At 38.2% G+C, this 24078-nt stretch overlaps 1 protein-coding gene across 7 annotated transcripts in view; it reads left to right on the forward strand.

Annotated features, from left to right (window-relative positions):
- Positions 1-86: 86 nt before the first annotated feature.
- The window catches only part of pbrm1 (polybromo 1), a 98619-nt gene continuing 74627 nt past the window's right edge, over positions 87-24078 (forward strand). For 5 of the 7 annotated variants that reach the window (XM_060835466.1, XM_060835471.1, XM_060835472.1 and 2 more), the window contains exons 1-6: positions 87-176; positions 3052-3139; positions 5957-6117; positions 9229-9326; positions 12696-12843; positions 21674-21826. In XM_060835466.1, the coding sequence (XP_060691449.1) occupies positions 3100-3139; positions 5957-6117; positions 9229-9326; positions 12696-12843; positions 21674-21826 (600 nt within the window). In that variant the 5' untranslated portion in view covers positions 87-176; positions 3052-3099. Of the gene's footprint in view, positions 177-3051; positions 3140-3988; positions 4095-5956; positions 6118-9228; positions 9327-12695; positions 12844-21673; positions 21827-24078 lie in introns of those variants that run through there. The other 2 variants (XM_060835470.1, XM_060835469.1) reach the window with 2 other exon arrangements.

The following is a 24078-nucleotide window of genomic DNA, read 5'->3' on the forward strand; positions in this document are numbered from 1 at the left end:
CCCATAGCCTGCCGTAAACTCATCGTCTGGGAGCACGTCAATGTCGTCAATGCACTGTCGAATCCGCTTTACGGCCGTACTGCTGATGCTAACGTTAGTTGGGGACAGAACCGGAGTTGTGGATTGCTGTTGTTATTATTGTTTTATTATATATTCTTTCGGATCAGCCGAGTTGGGTAAGGACGGCCTTGGTTGCGGAGCTGTACTGGGATGAGTGATGTGTGGAAGTTGTATGTGCAGGCTCTTTCCCGCTTGTTTTTGTGTGGCTGCCAAAGGTGTTTTTGAGGTTGAGGCCGCTGCTTCTTTTGTTGTCAGTCAGCTTTCCGGACTCCAGATTTCACCCGCGCGATGACTTGTGTCCACCTCTCAGTCAGTTCATTCAGCGTCTAAATAGGTTGTTTTTGTTTATGCGCAAAAAGAAAGGAAGCAAAGATTTTAACTTTTTCCTGTTCCAAAGATATGAATGAAATTTACTCTGCTGACAACATCCAGATATCATTGCAGGATATTCAAACGCGTATTTAAAATGCTTATTCCTACAAGACAATTAATTACTATTGTCAATGGATTTTTTAAAAAATGAAACGACCCTGTGTACAATCGGGGAATAAAACCTGCCGGTGATCCTAGGAATAGAACACTTCCTGATTGGAGGAACAAACTACATTTTTGTGATTGCTGTCATAACACCACTTTAAACATATTTACATTTCTAAGAGGGCAGTTCACTTCAGAAAAAGTTGTCCAATTAAATCAAAACTTAGAAAATTTGTTTGAGGATTTTGGTGATTGGGAAATTTTTGAAAATGTTATATTAAATTCATTTAGACTTAATACATATTGAATTGTTAAATTTTCCACTTAGTTGCAGTTTACCAAGATCCACTGGGCAAAAACATTAGGCCAAAAGTTGCTGAGAAAGTAACAGAGAGTTGTGTTAAATTATATGTTTGTAAGTAGCCCAACAATTCATGGCATCTTTGAGATAACTTGATTAGTTGCACATTATTGCAAAATTTGCTTTGTGATAGCAAGAGCTGGCAGACGGCTGATCTGTGAGTTTTAAGACATTGCTCCATTTGCTCTGTTAAAATTAATTTTGACTCATTACAGAAAAGTAGAACTTGTACTTAATGTAAGAACTGTTTTGATTAACTTTTAACGTTCTCACGAAGTCACCTAATATCTGTCTTCAAAAGGAAATAATTAAAGCAGTTGAATCCCTTCATCAGATTATATATTGTGTTTTGTTTTGCTTTTACTTTTTGACTCTCTCCTTTAAGATTAAATTTCTCTTGCTTTCTTTTTTAAAACTTAGTTCTGATCCATTCCATTTCTCTGAACATTGTTTTTCTTTTCTTTATCCTTAAATCTCATTAATCTGTGAGATAGACTGTTAGTCCTGTCATTCACTCAGATGGTCTGCTATCTTTACAGTGTGTCTGTCAATTGCAGTTCCAGTAATTTATGACAAAAAATATCTGACTAATGTGACATACTTTGAAATGCCTCTCACCAGAAAATTCCAAACCAAGTAATGCATTCACTGGTAAAAATCTGTTGAGATCTTACAGACAAGAGTGATCATGAAGCTATGAGAGAAAGAAAATTGACAGCTCACGTTTATTAAAAATATTAAATTCTCAGTACTGAAATAACTTAATCAACAAATTGAAAGATTGATATTTATTTTGACACATCAAAATTAATTTTGTATTCAGGTGATGAACACTATACTGCTTCCATCTATAAATTACTATCTTTCTGAGAAACTTCTTCGCAAAAATTCCAGGAATTTTAAGTACTGAGGCAGTCTCCATTGGAACCCATGGAAAATTTAACTTTTTCTTCGAAATGAACGCCATTATTAAATTATGTGATCATTACTTCTGTAAACTCTGGTGATACCCGATTAAAGATGCCTGGACAATTATTTTGTTCTTGGTTCTAAAATAAAAAATCATTTTTCCTATTTGAATTTCATTGACTTGTTAGTTTGGAAAGTACTGTTAACCCTGAATAGTTAGAATAATTCAGACTATAAAGGGCTCTTTTGCCCATCGGATTGACCAAACCTAAATCATTACACCTAAGCCTGATACTACGTTTTAACTTTAGTACAGTATCTGATAGTATAAATTCTAAATATGAGGCTGTCTGATACAAATCAAAACACTTTGTTACTCCTGCGAGCCAACAGAAAGCAAAGGAAAAAATCTGCATGAAGGTTTGTTGCAAGCATAGAATATTGACTTGATAACTACAAACTCAATAGATGTGTGGCTAGAAGTGTGCCAGTGCAGTAATTATTATTTCTACAGTTTAAGCATTATGATTGTTTGGGGGGTGTTGGGGTGGAGGTGATATCAGGAGTATTGAGTTCTGATGAAGAGTCATTGAACAAAAAGTATTGACTCTGCTTTCACTGCACAGATGGTGCCAGATCTGCTGAGTTTCTCCAGCAATTTCTGTTTTTGTTTCAGATATCAAGAGTGCATAGATATCCCTAGTTTATCACTGAAAATTTTAGAAAGAAAAGGGAAAGGATTTTTTTTGGACAAAACTAGGAGTCTCAGCAGAACAAAGCTTTGCATAATAGCATGCAAACTTTCTTCAAATGCAATCAATCAGCATAAAATTTGATTGTAGGATATTGCTGTCTAAGTTTCCTTTTCCCTCTATGAAAAAAGTATCCTATGGTTAACCAGTGTATTTGTTTATCCAATTTAATAGCCAAAGTCACTTACGATTTTTTTTAAAATGTCTATAAAGTAACAGTTTCATGAATGAGAATGTACTGTAAAGGTACGTGCTTTACTAGACCTGTGTTACTTTCCCATGTACTCTTTCTGTTCCCCATCTAGTACCATATTTATTGTGCAAGTACTGACTGAAGAATGCAAAAGAATGCAAATGTGAAAAAAGATTGGGAGAGGGTGGTAGCGGGAAACTGCCTGACTATTGTAGGAATGAGTATTGTTTTTAAGTGCACAAGATTCAGGTATCATTTTTGTGTATATATTTTCCCCACATGCTTTCAACTTGGTCCAGGCCTCAGAGGTTGGAAGTTTGCTCTATTGGACTAGACGGACTTTGCATATGAATCGGATGACCTTTTGTCCTAATGTGGTGTTTCCAAGTGAGCACTTTATGTTCTGTTAGACTACATTTTTACAATACCCTACTGTATGTTTGTCTATGACATAACCTTAAGTTGCTTAATACTGCTATTTTATGTTGTTAATTTGAAATCAATTGTTGTTTGTGCCTTGAAAATTCTAGAGAAAAGTTTCAGGGTTTTCCTCAGATAAAAAGGAGGGAAAAGTAAGACAATACAAATGTTTGAAATTTATGATAGAAACAAAAAAAAATCCAGAAGTAGATAACTTCAGATTCAGCAGCATGTGCAGAGAGAGAAAGAAAGTTTGTTTTAGCTTAATGACATTTCATCAGAATGAAATTTCATTGACCCTGTTCTCTCTTCTTCGATGCTACCTGACCAACTGAACATTTCAAGTATTTTCTCTTTTATTTTCAGAAATAAGAAATTATGTTTGCCAATAACAGATTGTAGATTTATGAAGGAATGGCCATCCTTTCTTCAAAAATATCCCACAATAAAAACCACAGTTGCAATCAGTTGCTTAGAAACTATAATGTAGGTGTTGAATCTATGTGGCAAAGATCCCATACTCCAAATGTCTTCCTTTTTTTTAACCAATGAGGAATAGTCTAAAATTAAAAAAAGACAGCTTACTTTGCCTATTCAGTTGCTGAAAGGAACCCTTTATTCTGGAAATCAAACTTCACTCGAAGTTTACATAAATTGTATTTACTACTTGCTGATTGATGTTTGAGTTTTTTACATTAAACTACTGTAACTAAACTTGTAGCTAAACTTGATATTCGTAATCATGTTAGATGTAATTGTAACAATTCTACTTTATGTATTGCATAAACAAAACTATTTTTCACTCTTTATCCTCAGGATGTTAGCTATGCTGGTATAATGGCACTTTTGAAGATGCTTCTTTGAAACCCTTATGTTGACACTTCTATAGTGGTCTCATCAAATCTGATAAAAGAAGGAAGCAGTTGAGTTACTTAGTGAAAACCTATGCATATTTATGTTTGATTCCAAATATTGTTTGAGGAATACAAATGAATGCTCTTTATTTTACACATGCGTGATTTCATTGCTTATGATGTTGGACTCCACCATGCATTATTAGCAGAAATAGGAGTCCACTACCTCAATTGGCTGGATTTAATTCCCGCACCAGTTGAGGTTGCCATAAAGACTGTCCTTGTTAACCTGAGATGTGGTGTCCTTTAGGTTAAACCACCACCAGTTGCCACTCTGTAATGAGAAAACAGCCCTATGGTCCTGTAGACCAATGGCAATTTTGCTTTTACTTGTTATACAAATGAAGACTTTTCCAGTGGGTGTTTTGACACTTCTTCCAGCTTCCATCAATTTAGCAGAGATCTATGGTGCACTGCATCAAAAACACCAATTAGTACCCAGCAAGTGGCAATTGTCTATTTTTACAGATAGGCTTAAATTTATATACTCCAAGAATGCTTTAATGAAGCATTTCACTTTTATAGTCAGGGTGCTTACATTAATGGTTCATGAAAGTTTGAATATAAATGTGGCATAAGGCTGGCAATAATGTATAGGCATCTTTCCACCCTTCAGGCACTCTGCCTGTATTCCTGATGAAGGGCTTTTGCCTGAAATGTTGATTTTACTGCTCCTCAGATGCTGCCTGAACTGCTGTGCTTTTCCAGCACCACTCTAATCTAAACTCTGACAATAATGTATACAAATCAAAAGAATCAACAGTGACTCGAGCTTAAAAACTTCATAAGAAGAACTAGTGTGCCTGTGGTACTCAAACTAATACTGGTCTCAGACCATTAGGTGCTTAAATGATTTTAAATATATCTGATGTTTTGCCTCTATTTCCTTTTTTGGTGCACCATTCTAAACTTTATTTTGCACTCTTTGGGCAAAGAGGTCTTAATATCTTTTCTAAATTTACTCCTCTCATTTTCATTTTATTCTATTCTCCTGGTAGTAATAATCTGTTTGCCTTATTGACGCTGTTAAATATTTGATATATTTCAATGTATATGTTCCTAGAATGATTTTGATTCAGTCGCAAAACTTATAAATTGTAAATGAGTTTCAATGTGCAATCTCAATTTTTGGTACAGTATATGTGAGCTTGTTTAGCTTTGAGTTCCATGTTCACAATAAAATGTCAAAACTATTTCTTTTCTATCATTCTGAAGAAAGCAAGTCAAAGTATATAAAGGGGGCATCTGCAAAATGACACTAATCAGTCATGGGACTAAAGCCCTGTACTAGTTGTACTAGTGCTCTTTATAGTTAGGAAATTGGAATGATAAAGTAAGGAAGTATCAGTGTGGGAAAGTTGAATTGTTTCATTGCCCTAGAGTCCCTGTTATTTGTAGCACCTCAAAGTTGTGTTTAAAAAAATATTCTGGTATAGCTTTCATAGTTTGAATTGTGTCAACTTCTGTTTACAGATTCACAATATAAATTCTAAACAGTGTTTACCCTTAGAAGCATAAATTATATCAAGAAGTAGATTTTAAAATCCAAGAAATAGAATGGTATAAATTATGTTTTCTGATAGTGTTTTCTTAGGATGTGAGCAATACTGGCAAGGCCAGCATTTGTTGCTCATCTCTAACTTACTTTGAGATCAGTGGTTTGCTATACCATTTTTAACCTATGCCTCCAGAGTATTAGCTTGCCCTCTGGATTGATAGTTGAATGACATTATAACCTCACCGCCACCATCATCTCTAGCCCCCTTCTGAATGATAATCGTAGTGATATGATGATAGTGTTAATGAAAACTATGAATAAACATTTAATTTTTTTTGAGTCAACTCATCATTGAATGCCTTATGTTTAAAGATATTACCAAAATTCCTATGGGTTCAAAAAGAAAGAGAGCCACTTCTCCTTCAAGCAGTATTAGTGGAGGGGACTGTGATGACGGACACCCTGTTTCTGGAAGCAATGCAGGATCAAGTAGAAAAAGAAGAAAACTTTCCAACATTCCAACTGTAGATCCTGTAAGTTTGACTACAGTGTCTTTCTGTATTCCTATTACTGTAGTTTCTATAAATAAGTATCCAGACTTGTTGAGTATATTGGAAATTTACACTCTTGTCATTAGAAGATAGTTAGCATCATTTCAATGATAAATGAAATGCTGAAGTTTAGTTTTTGTCCACACTTCATTCACCATTGAATCATAAAAACAACCAATTGATTAATGTAGTCTGAATGATTTGTCTTGAATTTTATGATTTTATGTTGCCTGTTTAAAGGAAGAAGTGTTAAGTGATGTAAATACTTAATTGGTAGACCAGTAAGTTACATTAAAACAAAGATTTGGGAGATACAACTTCTGTATTCTAGAAATATCTGTTGAAATTTAATTTGGGGTATGTATGGTTCATTGAAAATTCATTGGCCCTTGTCTCTTTGCCACTGACTTCAAAATACTTGTTGCCACTGACCTTGAAGACAGCTGCTGTGTGAGTTCCACTAATCTTTACCTTTATCTTTTACTTTTCTCAACTTGCAACTGACTGTTATAATTATTATTGGGGATTCCCTTTGTCAAGCTGCAGTAATGTCATGGGATGTTTAAATAATTTTCATCAAAAATAAATGAGGAAATGAAACAATTGCTTGTTAAAAGATTTGCAAAGAGCAAAATAAATATTGGGATGCAAATGTGGGTTAAGGTAGATATTAAAATTTCAAGAACAGACTTTTAAAAAGTTCAATTGAAATGCATTCATGGCTGCGACATATGGCAGTTTCTGGATGTTAGTAAATCCAGAGCAAACACATCTGCAGTAAGTATTTACAGGTTGAGCAGATTCAGCTTAGAGTTTGAGCTGGAAGACCAATTACAGGCTCCAGAACACCATCGTGTGCATATTTTGTACAAGGAAGCAATCACACTCTTGTGATGGGATTTTTCAATTTGCCCACTGCTTAGGGAAAGATATGAATGTAAGTTAGACATGTAAGGAGATCCAGAGGGCAAATTGCAGGATCCTCACCCTCAGTGATTAACTCGCTGAGTTTGGAGTATTTCTGCAGGTTTGGTTGAGAGTGAGGGTTGCAGGGTGGATGAACTACTGAATGTTACACCTTAGTGCAAGAAGTACCTTCAAGTGGGGGAAGCAAAAGGGAATTTAGTAGTGGTAGTAGACAGAAATTAAGGGAGTTGACATTGTTTTCTGCAATAAAGAACAAGAATCCAGAAGACTGTATTGCCTGCCTGGTCCCAGAGTTCAGGACATCTGCTCAGGGCCAGAGAGGGGAAGGTGAGGATCCCATCATCATGGTTAATGTAGATGCCAATAACATAGTCAGGATGAGGATGAAGGTTCTTCATAATCAGTATGGGGTACAAGGGACCAAATTTAAGAAGCAGATCTTCGAGGGTAATAATGACTGGATTATTACCTGAGCCATGTGCAAATTTAGCTTTGGGCATATAGATTTGAGGAATTAATGTAAGGCAATGGAATGAATGAAATAATAATTCACTTGAATATCTGGAATTTTTTTTACCTTGCTCAAATGAAATTGATTACTGAGTTCTTCACTTATTTTATAGCATTAGAAACCACATAAGGTCACCATGAAGGACACTTCTTCTCAACCTCTCCCCTCACCTGGAACATGGTGACCCTCAGGTTAAACCACCACTAGCTGTCTCCTTATGAGAGAGCAGCCCTATGGTGTTCTGCAAATATGACAACTTTACTTACACATATTTCATTCACATTAATTGCTTGACTTTTTTATGTTTTAATTTTATGGACTATATATATTTCATCTATATTAATATATTTCATATTTATAGTATATACCTATTTCTTCCATAGTAATTACTTAATATGTTTTCATCTTTTAATTTTATGGACTTTTTACATAATATGTATATATATATAAATATTTCATCTAAAGTAATTTAAATATATAACTAATTACTGCACTTCACATTGAAATCCTGCAAACTATTTGAGTTTTGATCCCTGAAAAATTAGAGCTGACCTTTTTATGAGGTATATAAGTTTATCTTTTTTTGTCTAAACTATATGGAGTCAGCTTCTTAATGAGATCGACTTTGACATAAATATGTCCAGTAAGTTCATATTTCAAAAAATAAGATTTTTTGAATTTGAGACAAATCTACCTGACCACCATGTTGACAGGTAGAAGTATAAATATTTTAGAATACTGTCAAATTTTGCTATTCTTTAATTCATCTTTAAATGTATCTTTTGAGGTATAAATTTTGTCTTTCTGGTTTACATACATTATAATAGTTAAAGACATAAAAATAAGAGTAATCAGTCCTACAAGCCTGTTTGACTAGACTGGGAGATCGTGGCTCATTTTTACCTCAACTCATTTTATCCTGGTTTGTTCCATACCTGTCAAAATTGTAAATTTAAAATGATAAAACATATTCCTGGGCTTTTAAATCTCTTGCCTAACTTCAATGCTGAATGACTGAGCTCTATTTTAAGATTGTGCCCCATAGTCTAGATTTCCCTTCCAGAGGAAATCATTTGCTATCAAATTGTTTCATTTTAAGTACCTCAAATATTTCACTCTTCTAAGCAACTTGCACCAAGTTGATGCAATATGTTTTCACAATGTAACCCTTTAAATGCTTGGTAGCTTTCTAAATCTGTGCTGTAGTCTCACCAAGGAGGGAAGTGGTGACATGGTAGTAATGTCACTGAACTGGTGATCTGGGACCTTGGGGTCATAAGTTTGAAGTCCATCAGAGATGATGGTGAAATTTGAATTTAGTAATAGAAATTTGATATTAACTATGATCAATTGTAGTCAAGCCAATCTGGTTCACGAACGTCCATTAATCTGCCATCCTTACCTGGTTCGGTCTACATGCATCTCCAGGCCGACATCAATGTATTTGACTCTTAACTGTCTATTTGGCAATTGTGGTTGAGCAATAAATGCTGGATTATCCAGCACCATTCACATCCCATAAAGGATAAACTAAAAACAAAAGAATCCTGAGGTATGATGCCCAAAATTAAACACTACTCCGTATAAGATCTGCTAAGGTTCTGTACAACTAAACATTTGCTCATATATATGATGTAAAAAATTTTTCTTAACAGATTGCAGTTTGCCATGAGCTGTACAATACCATTAGAGATTACAAGGATGATCATGGAAGACTGCTGTGTGAGCTCTTCATCAGAGCCCCAAAACGAAGGTAGCATTTTGGAAATCCTTGACTTTGGAGGTTTTTCAGAATTTATTGTTTAAGAAAAATCAAGTTCTTGATCTTTAGCTAGCCAATATTTTTCATGTTTAGGTCTAAAACCGGTTAGAGTCTAACTTTGCTAACTCTTAAAAACTGACTGAATTCAAACAGATCCATTGATGCATAAGTGTACTGACTTTTATAAGTTCAGTATAATGAGTTGAGGATGTTTAAGCAGCCAGTGAAATAATGCTAATTGAGGAAAATGTTTTAATACTTTAAATAATCCTGCATAGTTGAAAAATATTGCATTCCTTCTTAGAGACCCTTACTGATGTTTTTGTATCTCCTTTTCCAATACTGAACACCATTCTCCAATGTTGCAAATAAGCAGATAACATATTCCAATGCTTCTACCAGTGATACACCAAAGTCAGGCATGAAAAGGCGGCCCATGCCAACTCAGTCTAATTCAGATCAAGGAATCAATAATTTGGATATTATAAATGTGATCACATTGTGGTGAGCATCACATTGTTATTTTAACCCATAACAGGAAATTTCAAGAGGGTGAATTGGAAAACGTGATTATTTCATGAATTTAACATTGTCATTGAGTATGAGAAGAGAGATTAGGATAAGTTCCTTTTAACAGTGTTGTTAAAGGATAAAATGTCTGCCAGAAAGTAATTGAGGCAACACCTTTCCACCTTTTAAGGAAAAGTGAATAAATATTTGAAGAGAGAAAAATATGAATAAATACCAAAGGGCAGGAAGCAATGTAATGGGGTTAGTTTTGGATTGCCTTACTAATAAGCTAGTATATGTATGAAGAATGACTAGCTTCCTCCTTTTCTGTAGTGTTCTCATATTTATGTGTTTCTAAGATACCAAACAACAATTGAGCAACTTTCCCAAGGAGCAACATTCATACAAATTTCCACTCAACTCCTTTTTTCACACAAAGAAAGAGCTTGGCGTTTCTGACAGGAGATTCCAAATTAGGGCTCCTTCAGTAGGGGCTTCCTCAGTGTCAGGATGTCAGGAGGTGGGGAAGGTGTTGGGTTCTAGTGATATAGGGAGGGTGTTGGTTCAGGGCGTGTAAGAGGTCTCAGGGAGGTGTAGTAGAGAGTGTGGTCATCAGTTGAAAAGTTGCTTAGGAATTAAGCTTTTTAATAATCCAACTTTTCCTAAGGAACAATTTATCACAGCAGAACCCTCTCAATTTTCTAATTTAAATGAATACTTTCCAAGAGTTCCAGGCATGGAGGAAATGCCCAGAGGAATCTTCAATTTTCCATGTAATTCCATCAGTCTGCTATATTGGGGATACTGTAGGGTCCCCATGCATACATAGCTCATATCTACATTGCAGATTATCAGGCCATTGGAAAATCCAAGCCTTGTTCTAAATGTTGTCATTATGTACTTATGACAATGGGAACAAGTTGCTTGGCCACTGATTACATTCTACAAATAGTAAAGTTGTGGATTTCTTTACAGCTGAAAGGCAATGATTTTCTGAGTTTCAACAATATTGAATGCACGATTGTCAGCAAAAATGCAAGAGCTATAATGATTGTGGTACTATTGGTTAACTGTGGGTTAGTTTATTTTGGCAGGAAGCTTATCAAAAAAAATTCTGCATTGTGCAACTTTGCAACTAATGCTACAATTCAAAGTTAACTTTATGAATGGAATTCAGCAGGTTTGTTTTTTAAACTTCAGCTGACAATTTTGTAATGTTGAAATTTAAAATTAAGTGAGCTTATCAATGTGTTGATTGTAAGGTTATTAATGATTTCCAAAATGGAAGTTATAAGCCGTCACTAATAGCAAACAATATGTTTCACTGGTCCATTTCAGTCTTCCTGTTAAATTTAAGAAAATCAAAATATGTTAGTTCTTCAAGAGCAGCCAGATTGGCCACAGGGCAATTAAAGCTGGTTCTGTGCACAAGTACCCTAAGCCCAGCAATGTTCAGTTGCTTCATGAATAACACACTATCCAAAGTATGGTCGGTCAGAACTGGGGTGTTTCCTGATGACTCCAAGGTATTCATTTTAGTTTTCATAACTCCTCAAAAATGAAGTCAGACGTGCCCATGTGAGGCGAGAAATGACAATATTTAAACATGGTGTAATAAATAGAAAGTAACATTTGTGCCACAGAAGTGCCTGGTAATGACTTCTCCAACAAGGGAGAGTCTAACCATCTTCCTAGATATTCAATAATATTACAACCATTGAATTGCATACCATTAACATCCTGAAGGATTCCAGGATGTTAACTGTATCAGTTGGATGAATCTTTGGGTGCATGAACAGGTATTGGCTATGGTATTCCATGGCAAGTGGCTCACCACCCGAGTGACCAAAGCTTTCACAACCTCGAAGACACAGGTCAGGAGAGTGACAAAATACTCACCATATAGATGAAAGAAGGCAGCTGTAATAACACTGGAGAGATTCAACACAATCCAGCACAAATCAGCCCCACCACCTTAAAACATTCATTTCCTCCTCCAATACAAAAGCATTGTGGCTGTGGTATGTATCATCTACAAGATGTATCCCAGAAACTGACTAAAATATTTTCTGCTCTGCTACTTGCAATGAGGACATCAACACCTTTGAATGATACACCATCTTGAAGGATGTATATCACAGTTCTTTCATTCTCACTTGATCAAAATTGTTTTACTTCCTCTCTGACATCATGTCATCATACAGACTGCAACAATTCAAGAAGGCAGCTCATCATCATTTTTTCAAAAACAATTAGGGATGGGCAACAAATACTGGCTTTGTCAGCAATGCCTACATTCCAGAATGAATTTCAAAAATTGACCCTTTTAAACATCTCTGTTATATTTCTCATTTCCATCTTTTTTGTAAAAAGTAGTTGAAAATCTTATTAAAATTCTGAAAAAGATTCTTTTTATTCATTTTTTGTATATTATATCTAATATTCCTTTGATGATAGGAGTTATGATCTATGCTACATATTTGTGAACTGCCTTTTGTTCATTGATAAGGTGTGAACATTTCAAACAGCATTGACTGAACATCAGCATGCTGGCTATTAGTAAATGCAGCTTAATGACAGTGTTGATGACCTCTTCCATAATTTTGCTAATGATTGAGGGTGGGCTGAGCGGGCTCTTATATGCTAGATTGGATTTGTTTTAAGTTATTTTTGGTAATGTTGAAGAGTGTGGTTAAAAAAATGAAATGTACTTTCATGAGTTTGTAACAGTGTGAAATAAATTGCTGTAAATTGGAGGTATGCTAATTAGTAACTACTGTCTTTAAATTTTAATTGTTATAAGCATTTGAAATGTGTACATAATTTATGTATAAATATCTTGCAAAACAGGAACCAACCTGATTACTATGATGTGGTCTCCCATCCCATTGATCTTTTGAAGATCCAGCAGAAACTGAAGATGGAAGAATATGATGATGTTGATCAATTGACTTCTGATTTTCAGCTTATGGTTAATAATGCAAAAGCCTACTATAAGGTAATGTGTCCTTGATTGGTTTGATACTAATTTAATTTTGTTCATACATTCATGAAGTGTCATTGACCATGTTTTAAAGTTAATGTATAACTGAAAGTTATTTGAAATGAATGGTATTTTACCTTACATTAAAACGGATCCATCAACTTTTGATGGGTTAGATATATGTTTGAATTTTTGTCAGAACAATAAGGAAGCTCCTCAGCCAAAATCTTGACTTAGCTTTTCTTTTTTCAGATGTCAGAATCATGTAAAAATTTCTGTTCTTATTTGAAATTATCAGCATTTGAAGTTTTTCCTGTCTTTCTAGTTTTATCACAAAGGAATTCATCTATCATTTGGTTTGTTCCACAGATAGTAATGCTTCATTGGGAAAATATTTAGAAGTATTTTGTGTTATGGGAATTTTCTAATTATTTTTTACATTAATTATTTATGTTTTAATGTATTTATATGAATGGTATTACTTTCATAAAGGATAATTTTACAAATGATGATTGAATTTCAGGATGAGCCCGGGTGGAGATTTAAGTACAGTAGCTTCAAATTATATTTTAAATTATGTTTATCCTGGAAGTGAAGTTTCTGTAAACAGCCTTAAAATAATGATATTCATTTAGCACTTGGTGGATGTTAAGGTCTAATTAAAAGAGAGGGAGGTGCCCGCAAACAAACAATCAGCACCGATTCTTCGGTTATACAAAATTGTCTGTTTCTTGCCTCATAGTTTTGATGAAAAGCTTCAATTTATGGTGTAACTTTAGCAATGTTTAATGCTCTGTACTACCAAGCATTTGTTTAAATCTAGTTTTGTTTATAGCTGGCATTTTACTGAAATCTGCAGTTCCTAGCCTTTAACAGGACTTTTAACAAGGCCACCAGTTGAACAGCAGTTGGGTTTAATTAAGAAGCAGCTACAATCAATTTCTCATCAAAGGTGTCAGATAGCTTTTTATATAGTAAATTAACTATGAAACACAGTGCAACTGAGAACTTGAGTGCAGCTAACAATACAGTTCTCTACCCTTGTGCCACAAACTCCAGATACTTGCCCTGTAGAATCTTAGATTCTGGGCAATACCAAAAGAGGTCATTCGACCTATCAAGTCTTCCAAAGAGCATCCCACCAAGACCCAGTCCCCCAACTATATACCCGTAAGCTCACATTTACCATGGCTAATCCATCTAACCTGCACATCACTGAACTCTACGGGACAATTTAGCATTGCCAAGCCACCTACTCTGATCGGCTAATCCAGTAGAAACCCACACAAGCATGGGGTGATTGTGCAAACTCTGCACAGACATTCACCCAAGGATGATGTGGAACCCTGGTCCCTGGCACTGTGGGCCAGTAGTCCTAGCCTCTGGGCGGCGATGCCATCCTCCAGAGGTGTGTCACAACATGTCTGAACAACCTGACTAAACATACGGCATTAGCATGCCCTACGGCCCTGCGTCTATGCCAGAAGGTCCGGCTTCATGTTTCCACCTGTCACCTTATCCATCTGGTAAGTGAATAAAATTATTTCAGTTCCTGAAGTTCAACAGAATTTACCAACTGGTGATAAGGTTAATAAAATATATAAAATTATATTTAATGCAATTATATGTTTGCATAGCTAAGTAATCAATTGGAATGCATTAAGGACTGCAGAACCAGTGATGTGCCAAGGCTACAGGAAATGGATGAGCATTCCTGATGCCAAATTGCACCAGAGCAAAACAAATGAAGTAAGTTATGGTAAGGGATAGTATTACAGCTGTGCTGAGGGAGGATATTCCTGGAAATACATCCAGGGAGGTTATTTGGGTGGAACTGAGAAATAAGAAAGGGATGATCACCTTATTGGGATTGTATCATAGACCCCCGAATAATCAGAGGGAAATTGAGAAACAAATTTGTAAGGAGTTCTCAGCTATCTGTAAGAAGAATAGAGTGGTTATGGTAGGGGATTTTAACTTTCCAAACATAGACTGGGACTGCCACAGTGTTTAGATGGAGAGGAATTTGTTAATTGTGTACAAGAAAAATTTCTGATTCAGTATGTGGATGCACCTACTCGAGAAGGTGCTAAACTTGACCTACTCTTGGGAAATAAGGCAGGACAGGTGACTGAGGTGTCAGTGGGGGAGCACTTTCAGGCCAGTGACCATAATTCTGTTAGATTTAAAATAGTGATGGAAAAGGATAGACCAGATCTATAAGTTGAAGTTCTAAATTAGAGAAAGGCCAATTTTGAAGGTATTAGGCAAGAATTTTCAAAAGCTGACTGGGGGCAGATGGTTGCAGGTAAAGGGATGGCTGGAAAATGGGAAACCTTCAGAAATTAGATAACGAAAATCCAGAGAAAGTATATTCCTGTTAGAGTGAAAGGAATGGCTGGTAGGTATAGGGAATGCTGGATGACTAAAGAAATTGAGGGTTTGATTAAGAAAAAGAAGGAAACATATGTCAGGTATAGACAGGATAGATCGAGTGAATCCTCAGAAGAGTATAAAGATAGTAAGAGTGTACTTAAGAGGGAAATCAGGCAGGCAAAAAGGGGATATGTGATAGCTTTGGCAAATAGAATTCAAGAGAATCCAAAGTGTTTTTACAAATACATTAAGGACAAACAGATAACTAGGGAGGGAATAGGGCCCCTCTGTGTGGAGCCACAGAAAATGGGGGGGATACTAAATGAGTATTTTGCATCAGCATTTATCGTGGAAAAGGATATGGAGGATATAGATTGTAGGGAAATAGATGGTGACACCTTGCGTGTCCATATTAAAGAGGAGGAAGTGCTGGATGTCTTGAAACGCATAAAGGTGGATAAATCCCCAGCACCTGATCAGGTGTACCTTAGAACTCCATGAGAAGCTAGGGAAGTGATTGTCTGACCTCTTGCTGAGATATTTGTATCATCGGTAGTCACAGGTGAGGTGCTGGAAGACTGGAGGTTAGCTAATGTGGTGTTACTGTTTAAGAAGAGTGGTAAGGACAAGCCAGGGAACTATAGACCAGTGAGCCTGACGTCGGTGGTGGGCGAGTTGTTGGAGGGACAGAATGTACATGTATTTGGAAAGGCAAGCACTGATTAGGGATAGGAGTCTAGTTTAGAGTGGTGCTGGAAAAGCACAGCAGGTCAGGCAGCATGCGAGGAGCAGGAAAGTCGACGTTTCGGGCAAAAGCCCTTCATTGGAATAGAGCTGGGGTTGCAGTGAGAGAGAGAGACTCCCAAAGATTCTTGTAGAGAGAGGAGGAAAACTTCTTCAAGGCAGGCATCCTTGCAAGAGGATTTGCAGTAAGGTTAAAATCAGCAGATGCTGGAAACCGGAGTCGAGATTAGAGTGGTGCTGGAAATGCACAGCAAGTCAGGCAGCATCTCGAGGAGCAGGAAAATCGATGTTTCGGGCAAAAGCCCTTCATCAGGAATAGGGATTAGGGATAGTCAACATGGCTTTGTGCGTGAGAAATCATGTCTCACAAACTTGATTGAGTTTTTTGAAGAAGTAACAAAGAGGATTGATGAGGGCAGAGCAGTAGATGTGGTCTGTATGTACTTCAGTAAGGCGTTCAACAAGGTTCCCCATGAGAGACTGGTTAGCAAGGTTAGATCTCACAGAATACAGGGAGAACTAGCCATTTGGATACAGAACTGGCTCAAAGGTAGAAGACAGAGGGTGGTGGTGGAGGGTTGTTTTGCAGACGGGAGGCCTGTGACCACTGGAGTGCCACAAGGATCAGTGCTGGATCCTCTACTTTTTGTCATTTACGTAAATGATTTGGATGCGAGCCTAAGAGGTACAGTTAGTAAGTTTGCAGATGACACCAAAACTGGAGGTGTAATGGACAGCGAAGAGGTTACCTCAGATTACAACAGGATCTTGACCAGATGGGCCAGTGGGCTGAGAAGTGGCAGATGGAGTTTAATTCAGCCAGGTGCTGGCAGGCAGGACTAGATTGGGTTGGGATAGCTGGTCGGCATGGACGGGTAAGACCAAAGGGTCTGTTTTCCATGCTGTACATCTCTATGCCTGTAAGTGTTTAAAGTTAAAGCAAATTGGCCCAGAGTTTAAACGTTGGGTGCTGAGCAATAGATACTGAGATGCATCAAGGAGTCAGAAAGTTACCTGAACTAGCACAATCTCGTACCCATTACAGAGACATGGATTATGACCTGAATCCTGAAGTGTACAGGATGTTTACGAATAATACTGTTAGTTAATGACAGTGTTAGCATACTAGAGAAGGATGACCTAAGTTTTGGAAACGGATGTGGAAACAGTTTGGATAGAGATAAGAAATTATCAATATAGACAAGAGTGGTGTACAAGCACGCTGAAAGTAACTGTTGCAGTTAGCGCAAAACAAAAGAAGTAATATAGGTTGTCAGAACGATACAGCAATAGGAGATTTTAATCTATCTATCAACTGGAAAAGTCAAAATTAACCTACATGGAGAAAGTAGGACTGCAGACACTGGAGAGTCAGAGTCGAATGGTGTGGCATTGGAAGGCTCAGCTGGGGGTTCAGGCAGCATCCAATGAGAAGGAGTGTCGATGTTTCGGGTATAACCTATATGAGGAGTTCATAAAATATTTCAGGAAAGTTTCTTAGAATAACATATTTTCGAGCAAACCAGAGAGCAGACTAGACTAGACCTGGCATTGTGCAATGAGATGGGATTAATTAATGATCTCAAGGCATCCATAGATATTGTTTGCCTGGCATGTGGAGCTAACATTACAGCTGGTAACATTTTAGTAAGTGGCAATGCCTGGGATGTTGATAATGCCGGAGACAGAAATGATAATGCCATTGAATGTCAAGGTGTGGTAATTGGATTCTCTCTTGTCAGGGATATTGTTTGCCAACATTACAGTCTCCAAAGTCTGGATATTGTCCAAGACTTTCTGCATTTGGACCCAGATAGCTTCATTATCTGAGGAGCAGGTAAAAGGTACAATATGCGTGTGAATGGTACTGAGTATTGTCCAGTCATCACTGAACATCTCCACTTCTGTCTTATGATGGAGAGGATGTCTTTGATGTTGTAGCTGATGATAGTGGGACCTAGAGTCATAGACTAACCTGAGAAGCTCCCGCAGAGATATCCTGGAGCTGATGTAACTAACATCCAATGACAACAACCATCTTACTTTGCGCGGGGTATGAATCTAACCAGTGGAGAGTTTTCACCTTGATTCCCATTGAATTTAGCTTTGTTAGTGCCCCTTGATTGCACACTTATTCAAATGCAGCCTTGAGATCGATGAATTACTCCCTCTGAGGATTACCTGCTATGTCCATCTTTGAACCAAAGTTATACAAAGGAACCTCAATTGTCCGAACGAGGTGAGCAGGCACTATTGTGTTCGGATAATTGATTATTCGTCTGGGACTCGGAAGTCTGTGAAGTCTGCTTCTCATTCAGGAGACTATGTAGTAGCACACCGCACGAGCCCCCACCTTCCCAACCCGGTCTACCCCCAACCCCATCTGCGCCCCCGCCCCACAACCCTATCCACCCTAACCCCGCACCCCGTCCACCCCCACCCATCATCCATGCTCCAGTCAAAACTCCCCACCCAGGCAGCCAGACTGGACACCAACAGTAAGATTGCTCTTGCCTTTGTGGAGTAAGTCTCCAAGCATGCGTGCACACACGCACACAATGTTTTACTGCAATGTTCTGACAGATTCCACCTCTGCTCTGTGTAGAGGGAGAGAGGGCGAGAGGTCAGTCATTTAGTGATGGTGCCTTGACTGTCCAGGACTGTTCTCGGCAGCCTTTCAGTGGGGGGAGTTCGTTTTTAATCATTGTACCTGTAAACAAAAGACGCGATCAGAGTTGAAACAGCACTTTAACGTAATGTTTCTATTGGGATCTTAGGATCCCCTTCGGATAATCCAAAATTCGAATAATTGATATTCGGATAATCGAGGTTCCTCTGTAATCTGTTCAAGAGTCAACTGGCCCAAGCAGAAGTCAAATCTAGCATCAGTGAACAGGTTATTTATCTCAAGTGCTGCTTGATAGAACTATTGATGACCCCTTCCATCACTTTAACTGAAAATCAAGAATAAATTAGTGAGATGGTAATTGGCCAGGTTGGATTTGTCTCCTTTTTGTGTATTGGACATACCAAGACAATTTACCACAATGTCAAATACATTCCATTTGTAGTTATCCATGAACAGCTTGGCCAGGGGAGCAGCAAATTCTGGAGCACAAGCTTTAAATATTATTGCTGGAATGTTGTCAGAGCCCAGAACCTTTGTAGTATCCATTGCCTTTAGCCATTTCTTGATAGCACATGGAAGGAATAGAATTGCCTGAAGTCAAGGATCTGTAATGATTGGGATCTCGGAATAAGCTGAGAAGGGTCTTCCAGTTCTGGCTGAAAATTATTGCAAATTCTTCATCCTTATCTTTTGTACTGATGTGTTGGGATCCCCCATCATATGAGTGCGGGCATACTTATGGAACCTTTTTCTCCGATGAATCATTTTAATAGTCCACCCCTAATGATGCCTGAATGTGGCAGGACTGCAAAGCTTAGACCTGATCTGTTGAATGTACACTCACTTAGTATTGCCTATCACTTGCTGCTTATATTGTTTTTCATGCACGTAGTGCTGTTTTGCAACTCCATCAGTTGACAACTCATTTTTAAGGATTCTTGCTGCTGATCCTGGCATGCCTTCCTGCACACTTCGTTGAAAATTTGGAGCACCATGTGTGGTATTGGTTGGTATTACTTCTTTAAGAAAGGATGTAAATGCATTAGAAGCAGTTCAGACTACGTTTCCCAGAATAACATCAAGAATGAGGTCATTTCATGAAGAAAGGCTGGACAAGCTACTGTTGTATCCACAGGAGTTTAGAAAACCAGGAGGTGACTTGATTGAAACATGTAGATCCTGAGGGGTCTTGACAGCATAGATGTGAATGGAGAAGATGTTTCCTCTTACAGGAGATTCTAAAATCTGAGGCAATTATTTAAAAGAATGAGAGGCGCACATTTAAAATAGAGATGAAGCACATGTCTTCTCTCAGAGGATTGAGAGTCTTTGAAACTCTCTTCCTGAAAAGTTGGTGGAATCAGAGTCCATAAATACTTTTAAGGCTATAGTATATAGATTCTGATTAAGCATGGGATTGAATGGTTATCAGGGGTATGCAGGAATGTGAATTGTTCATATGTTCACAATCGTATGCCACATTACTCAGCGTTTTCTCTGCTTTATTTTGTTGTATTGAATTAGTTTATTTTAGTGTGTGGTACCTTTTATGTTTTTGCCCAGCTGTGTGCATGTACTTTGGGGCTTCTCAGAAGCCCTGTCGCAAGGCCTTTGTAGGAATTGCCCATAAGGTTGAACTTCCAGTGAGCATCTCCCTTGCCTGCCAGGAACCTTGAGCTTTAAAGTTAGAGTTGGAGACTTTGAACAGTCCTTTTTACAGTACCTATCTGAATGGTTGTGCAGAAAATGTTAGCTGGATTAAAACCTGTTGTAACAGTTCGGTAACAGTATAACTGCCCCTCTCGTCATCACATGCATTGCTTCTCTCCACAACTCCCTCTCATACCACTTGTTGCTTTCCCCATTACCAAGCCTCTCCCAACTGCACCAAACCTCTCACCTCGACTACCCCAAATCAATCTGACCAAACCCCAACTAACTGACTTTTCTGTGATGCTCAAGTACCCCACCCAATCTAACCAGCTGCTAACCCAACCTGATTAACTCCAACCCACATATTCCCTTATACCCACCATTTATGTTTTTGCAACCCTGTGTACTTGCTATCTTACCCATCCAACACCCTGTCACCTGACACTCAACTCCCTTACTTAGCCTTTCTCTTCCCCACGATACCCTTGCCCTCTCTACATAACTTTGCTGGAAGCTTTAGAATATTTAGGATTCAGTTAATAGAATACAGCAGTTAGTGCTGTAAAAAAGTGGTGTGGCTTCTCTTAGCTCTCTCTAAGGTTTGCTGCAATGAGATGGTTCTGATGGATCCTCCAACAGAAGATCACTCAGAAGAATTGTGAAAGGTAAATATATAAGTTTTTATTGATCAGAGTCAGAATTAGACTGTCCATTCCTGATCAGAAAATCTGGACTATGACTTTAAACATGGCTACTTGTGAACCACCTGTTCAGTTTGATCTGAGTTGCTGTGCATCCACATACAAATGCACTTTAGAGAAAATACTGCTCACTACATTATCAAAACTTAAGTTTTATTATACTTTGAATTATTATAATTACTGTGTGAAGTAGAACATATTTCCTTGGTTAAAATACAAGCTTAATTTCTGTCTTGTAATGTAGAACTAACTTCTTTGAGTCTGTGACTCTATTGTATTCCTGTTTATTCGTTTGACTGCACACATGGATTACAGTAAACATATTCATGCAAATTATGATTAGAAAATATATAACATGCGATATTTATATATTTGAAACAATTTTTATGCTAACCACTGAACCACAGTGGCTCAGTGGTTAACACTGCTGTCTCACAGCACCAGGGTTCTGGGTTCGATTCCAACCTCGGGCAACTGGCTGTATGGAGTTTGCACATTCTCCCCTTGTTTGCGTGGGTTTCCTCCGGGTGCTCCGATTTCCTCCTATAATCCAAAGATGTTCAGGTCAGGTGAATTGGCCTTACTAAATTGCCCATAGTGTTTGGTGCATTAGTCAGAGGTAAATATAGGATAGGGGAATGGCTCTGGATAGGTTACTCTTCAGAGGGTCGGTGTGGGCTTGTTGGGCTGATAGGAAATACTGTAGGGAATCTAATCTAATTCAATCTTTTATCATTTACAGGAAGATTCTGCTGAATGCAAAGCTGCAAGTAAATTGTGGGATTTGTATACAAGAACAAGAAATGAGTTTGTCCAGAGGGGAGATTATGAAGATGAAGAAGAAGAGGATGATTATGATGGTCAGGATAATCCTGGTACAACTGGTGACGAAGATGTGAGGGCAGTTTTAATTGTCTAGGGAAAGCTTGCAACCATGTATATCAGTCAGCTTTGGTTCAATTGTTAGCAAAGTTGTCTGTTAGTCAGAAGGTTGTGGGTTCACTCACTGCAGGTTGCAGCACAACCATCTAGTCTTATGTTCCACTGCAGTACTGAGGATGTACTGTATAGTTTGAGGTGCAGAGTTTCAGACGTACTGTATTGTTTGAGGTACAGAGTTTCCATTAAGTGCTCTTAGGTTGGATTCCACAATACTATTTCAAAGAAAGGCAGGGGAGATATCCCATGTCGTAGCCAATTTGTGTTCTTCAGTAGCTTCATAATCATAAAATAGATAATCTGGTCTTCGGCTTATTGCTGTTTATAACAGATGGATCTGTGCACAAATGGACTGCTATGTTTCATACAGTACAGTGCACTTCAAAAATATTTAATTGGTCATAATGCATTTTCAGACATTGGTTGATTCCCGAAAGATATAATGTAAATCATAAGGTTTCTTTATCAGTCTTATTTCAGTGTCTCTCTAGTATTTGCCATTTTTTTTCAAATTTGCCTACTTTATTCCTTTAGGTAAGGAATTTGTTCAAATTCGTAAATGTGTCACGCTAGTCAGATAACTGGTATAAAGTTCAACTTGTGTCAACTAAATATTGTATTGTGGGAATTATTCATATTGCAGATCAAGGTGACACACCAATTCTTTCTGGTGGCACCTTCCAAACTCCTGATCTCTTCCAATCAAGAAAGACAAAGGCAGTGTTTCCATGAGAACCCCAGCACCTACAAGTTTTTTTATTTCAAAAATATAGTTTATTCATAACATTATTTGGATCTCTATATAATTGGTCGTGCCATTTTTGTGCACACTTTACTTTGCTTTACATACAGACATCAAAATTTATTTTTCCTATATACAAGTCTGTGCATTTACTATCCAGCTCTTCTGCTGAGGCATCAGTGGAGCCCAAATGACTGGGTGGGCCCCCTGTTCTTCTTAGGCAGGCAGATATTACATAGTGGACTTTCTCCGCTGCGCCTTGGCAGCAGCTGCCACAAGCTTCAGCGCGTCCCTCAACACGTAGTCCTGGACCTTGGAATGTGCCAGTCTGTAACACTCAGTCGGGGTCAACTCCTTCAGCTGGAAGATCAACAGGTTTCGGAGCGCTCAAAAAGAACGTCTTTCACTGAGTTGATGATCCTACAGGCACAGTTGATGTTCATCTCGGTGTGCATCCAGGGAACAGACCATAGAGCACGGAATCCCGTGTCACGGCACTGCTCTGGACGAACCTTGACAAACACCACTGCATTCCTCTCCAGACTTCTTCTGCATAGGCACATTCCAGAAGGAGGTGTGTGACAGTCTCCTCCTCTCCGCAGCTGCTTCGAGGGCAGCATGCAGTGCAGCAGAGACTCCAGGCATGCATAAAGGATCTCACAGGCAGAGCCCTTCTCACCATCAGCTAAGCTGTGTCTTGGTACTTGTTGGAAAGTTCTGGCAATGAGGCATTCTGCCAAATGACTTTGACAGTCTGCTCAAGGAACCGCTCGACATGATCTGCCCTCTCCTTTTCCTGAAGGGTCTCAAGGACACTGCGTGCTGACCACTTCCTGATGGACTTGTGGTCAAAGGTGTTTTTCTTCATAAACTTCTCCACAAAGGACAGGTGATACGGAACGGTCCAAATAGAGTCATAGAGATGTACAGCATGGAAACAGACTCTTCGGTCCAACCTGTCCACGCCGACCAGATATCGCAACCCAATCTAGTCCCACCTGCCAGCACCCGGCCCATATCTCTCCAAATCCTTCCTATTCATATACCCATCCAAATGCCTCTTAAATGTTGTAATTGTACCAGCCTCCATGACATCCTCTGGCAGCTCATTCCATACACATACCACCCTCTGCCTGAAAAAGTTGCCCCTTGGGTCTCTTTTATATCTTTCCCCTCTCACCCTAAACCTATGCCCTCTAGTTCTGGACTCCCCAATCCCAGGGAAAAGAATTTGTCTATTTATCCTATCCATACCCCTCATAATTTTGTAAACCTCTATAAGGTCACCCCTCAGCCTCTGACACTCCAGGGAAAACAGTCCCAGCCTGTTCAGCCTCTCCCTCTAGCTCAAATCCTCCAACCCTGGCAACATCCTTGTAAATCTTTTCTGAACCCCTTCAAGTTTCACAACATCCTTCTAATAGGAAGGAGACCAGCAACAGCGAGGCCAGGCCCATCCTTCACAA

The sequence above is a fragment of the Hemiscyllium ocellatum genome, chromosome 14 (assembly GCF_020745735.1).
Source record: "Hemiscyllium ocellatum isolate sHemOce1 chromosome 14, sHemOce1.pat.X.cur, whole genome shotgun sequence".
In the NCBI taxonomy this organism is placed as follows: Eukaryota; Metazoa; Chordata; class Chondrichthyes; order Orectolobiformes; family Hemiscylliidae; genus Hemiscyllium; species Hemiscyllium ocellatum.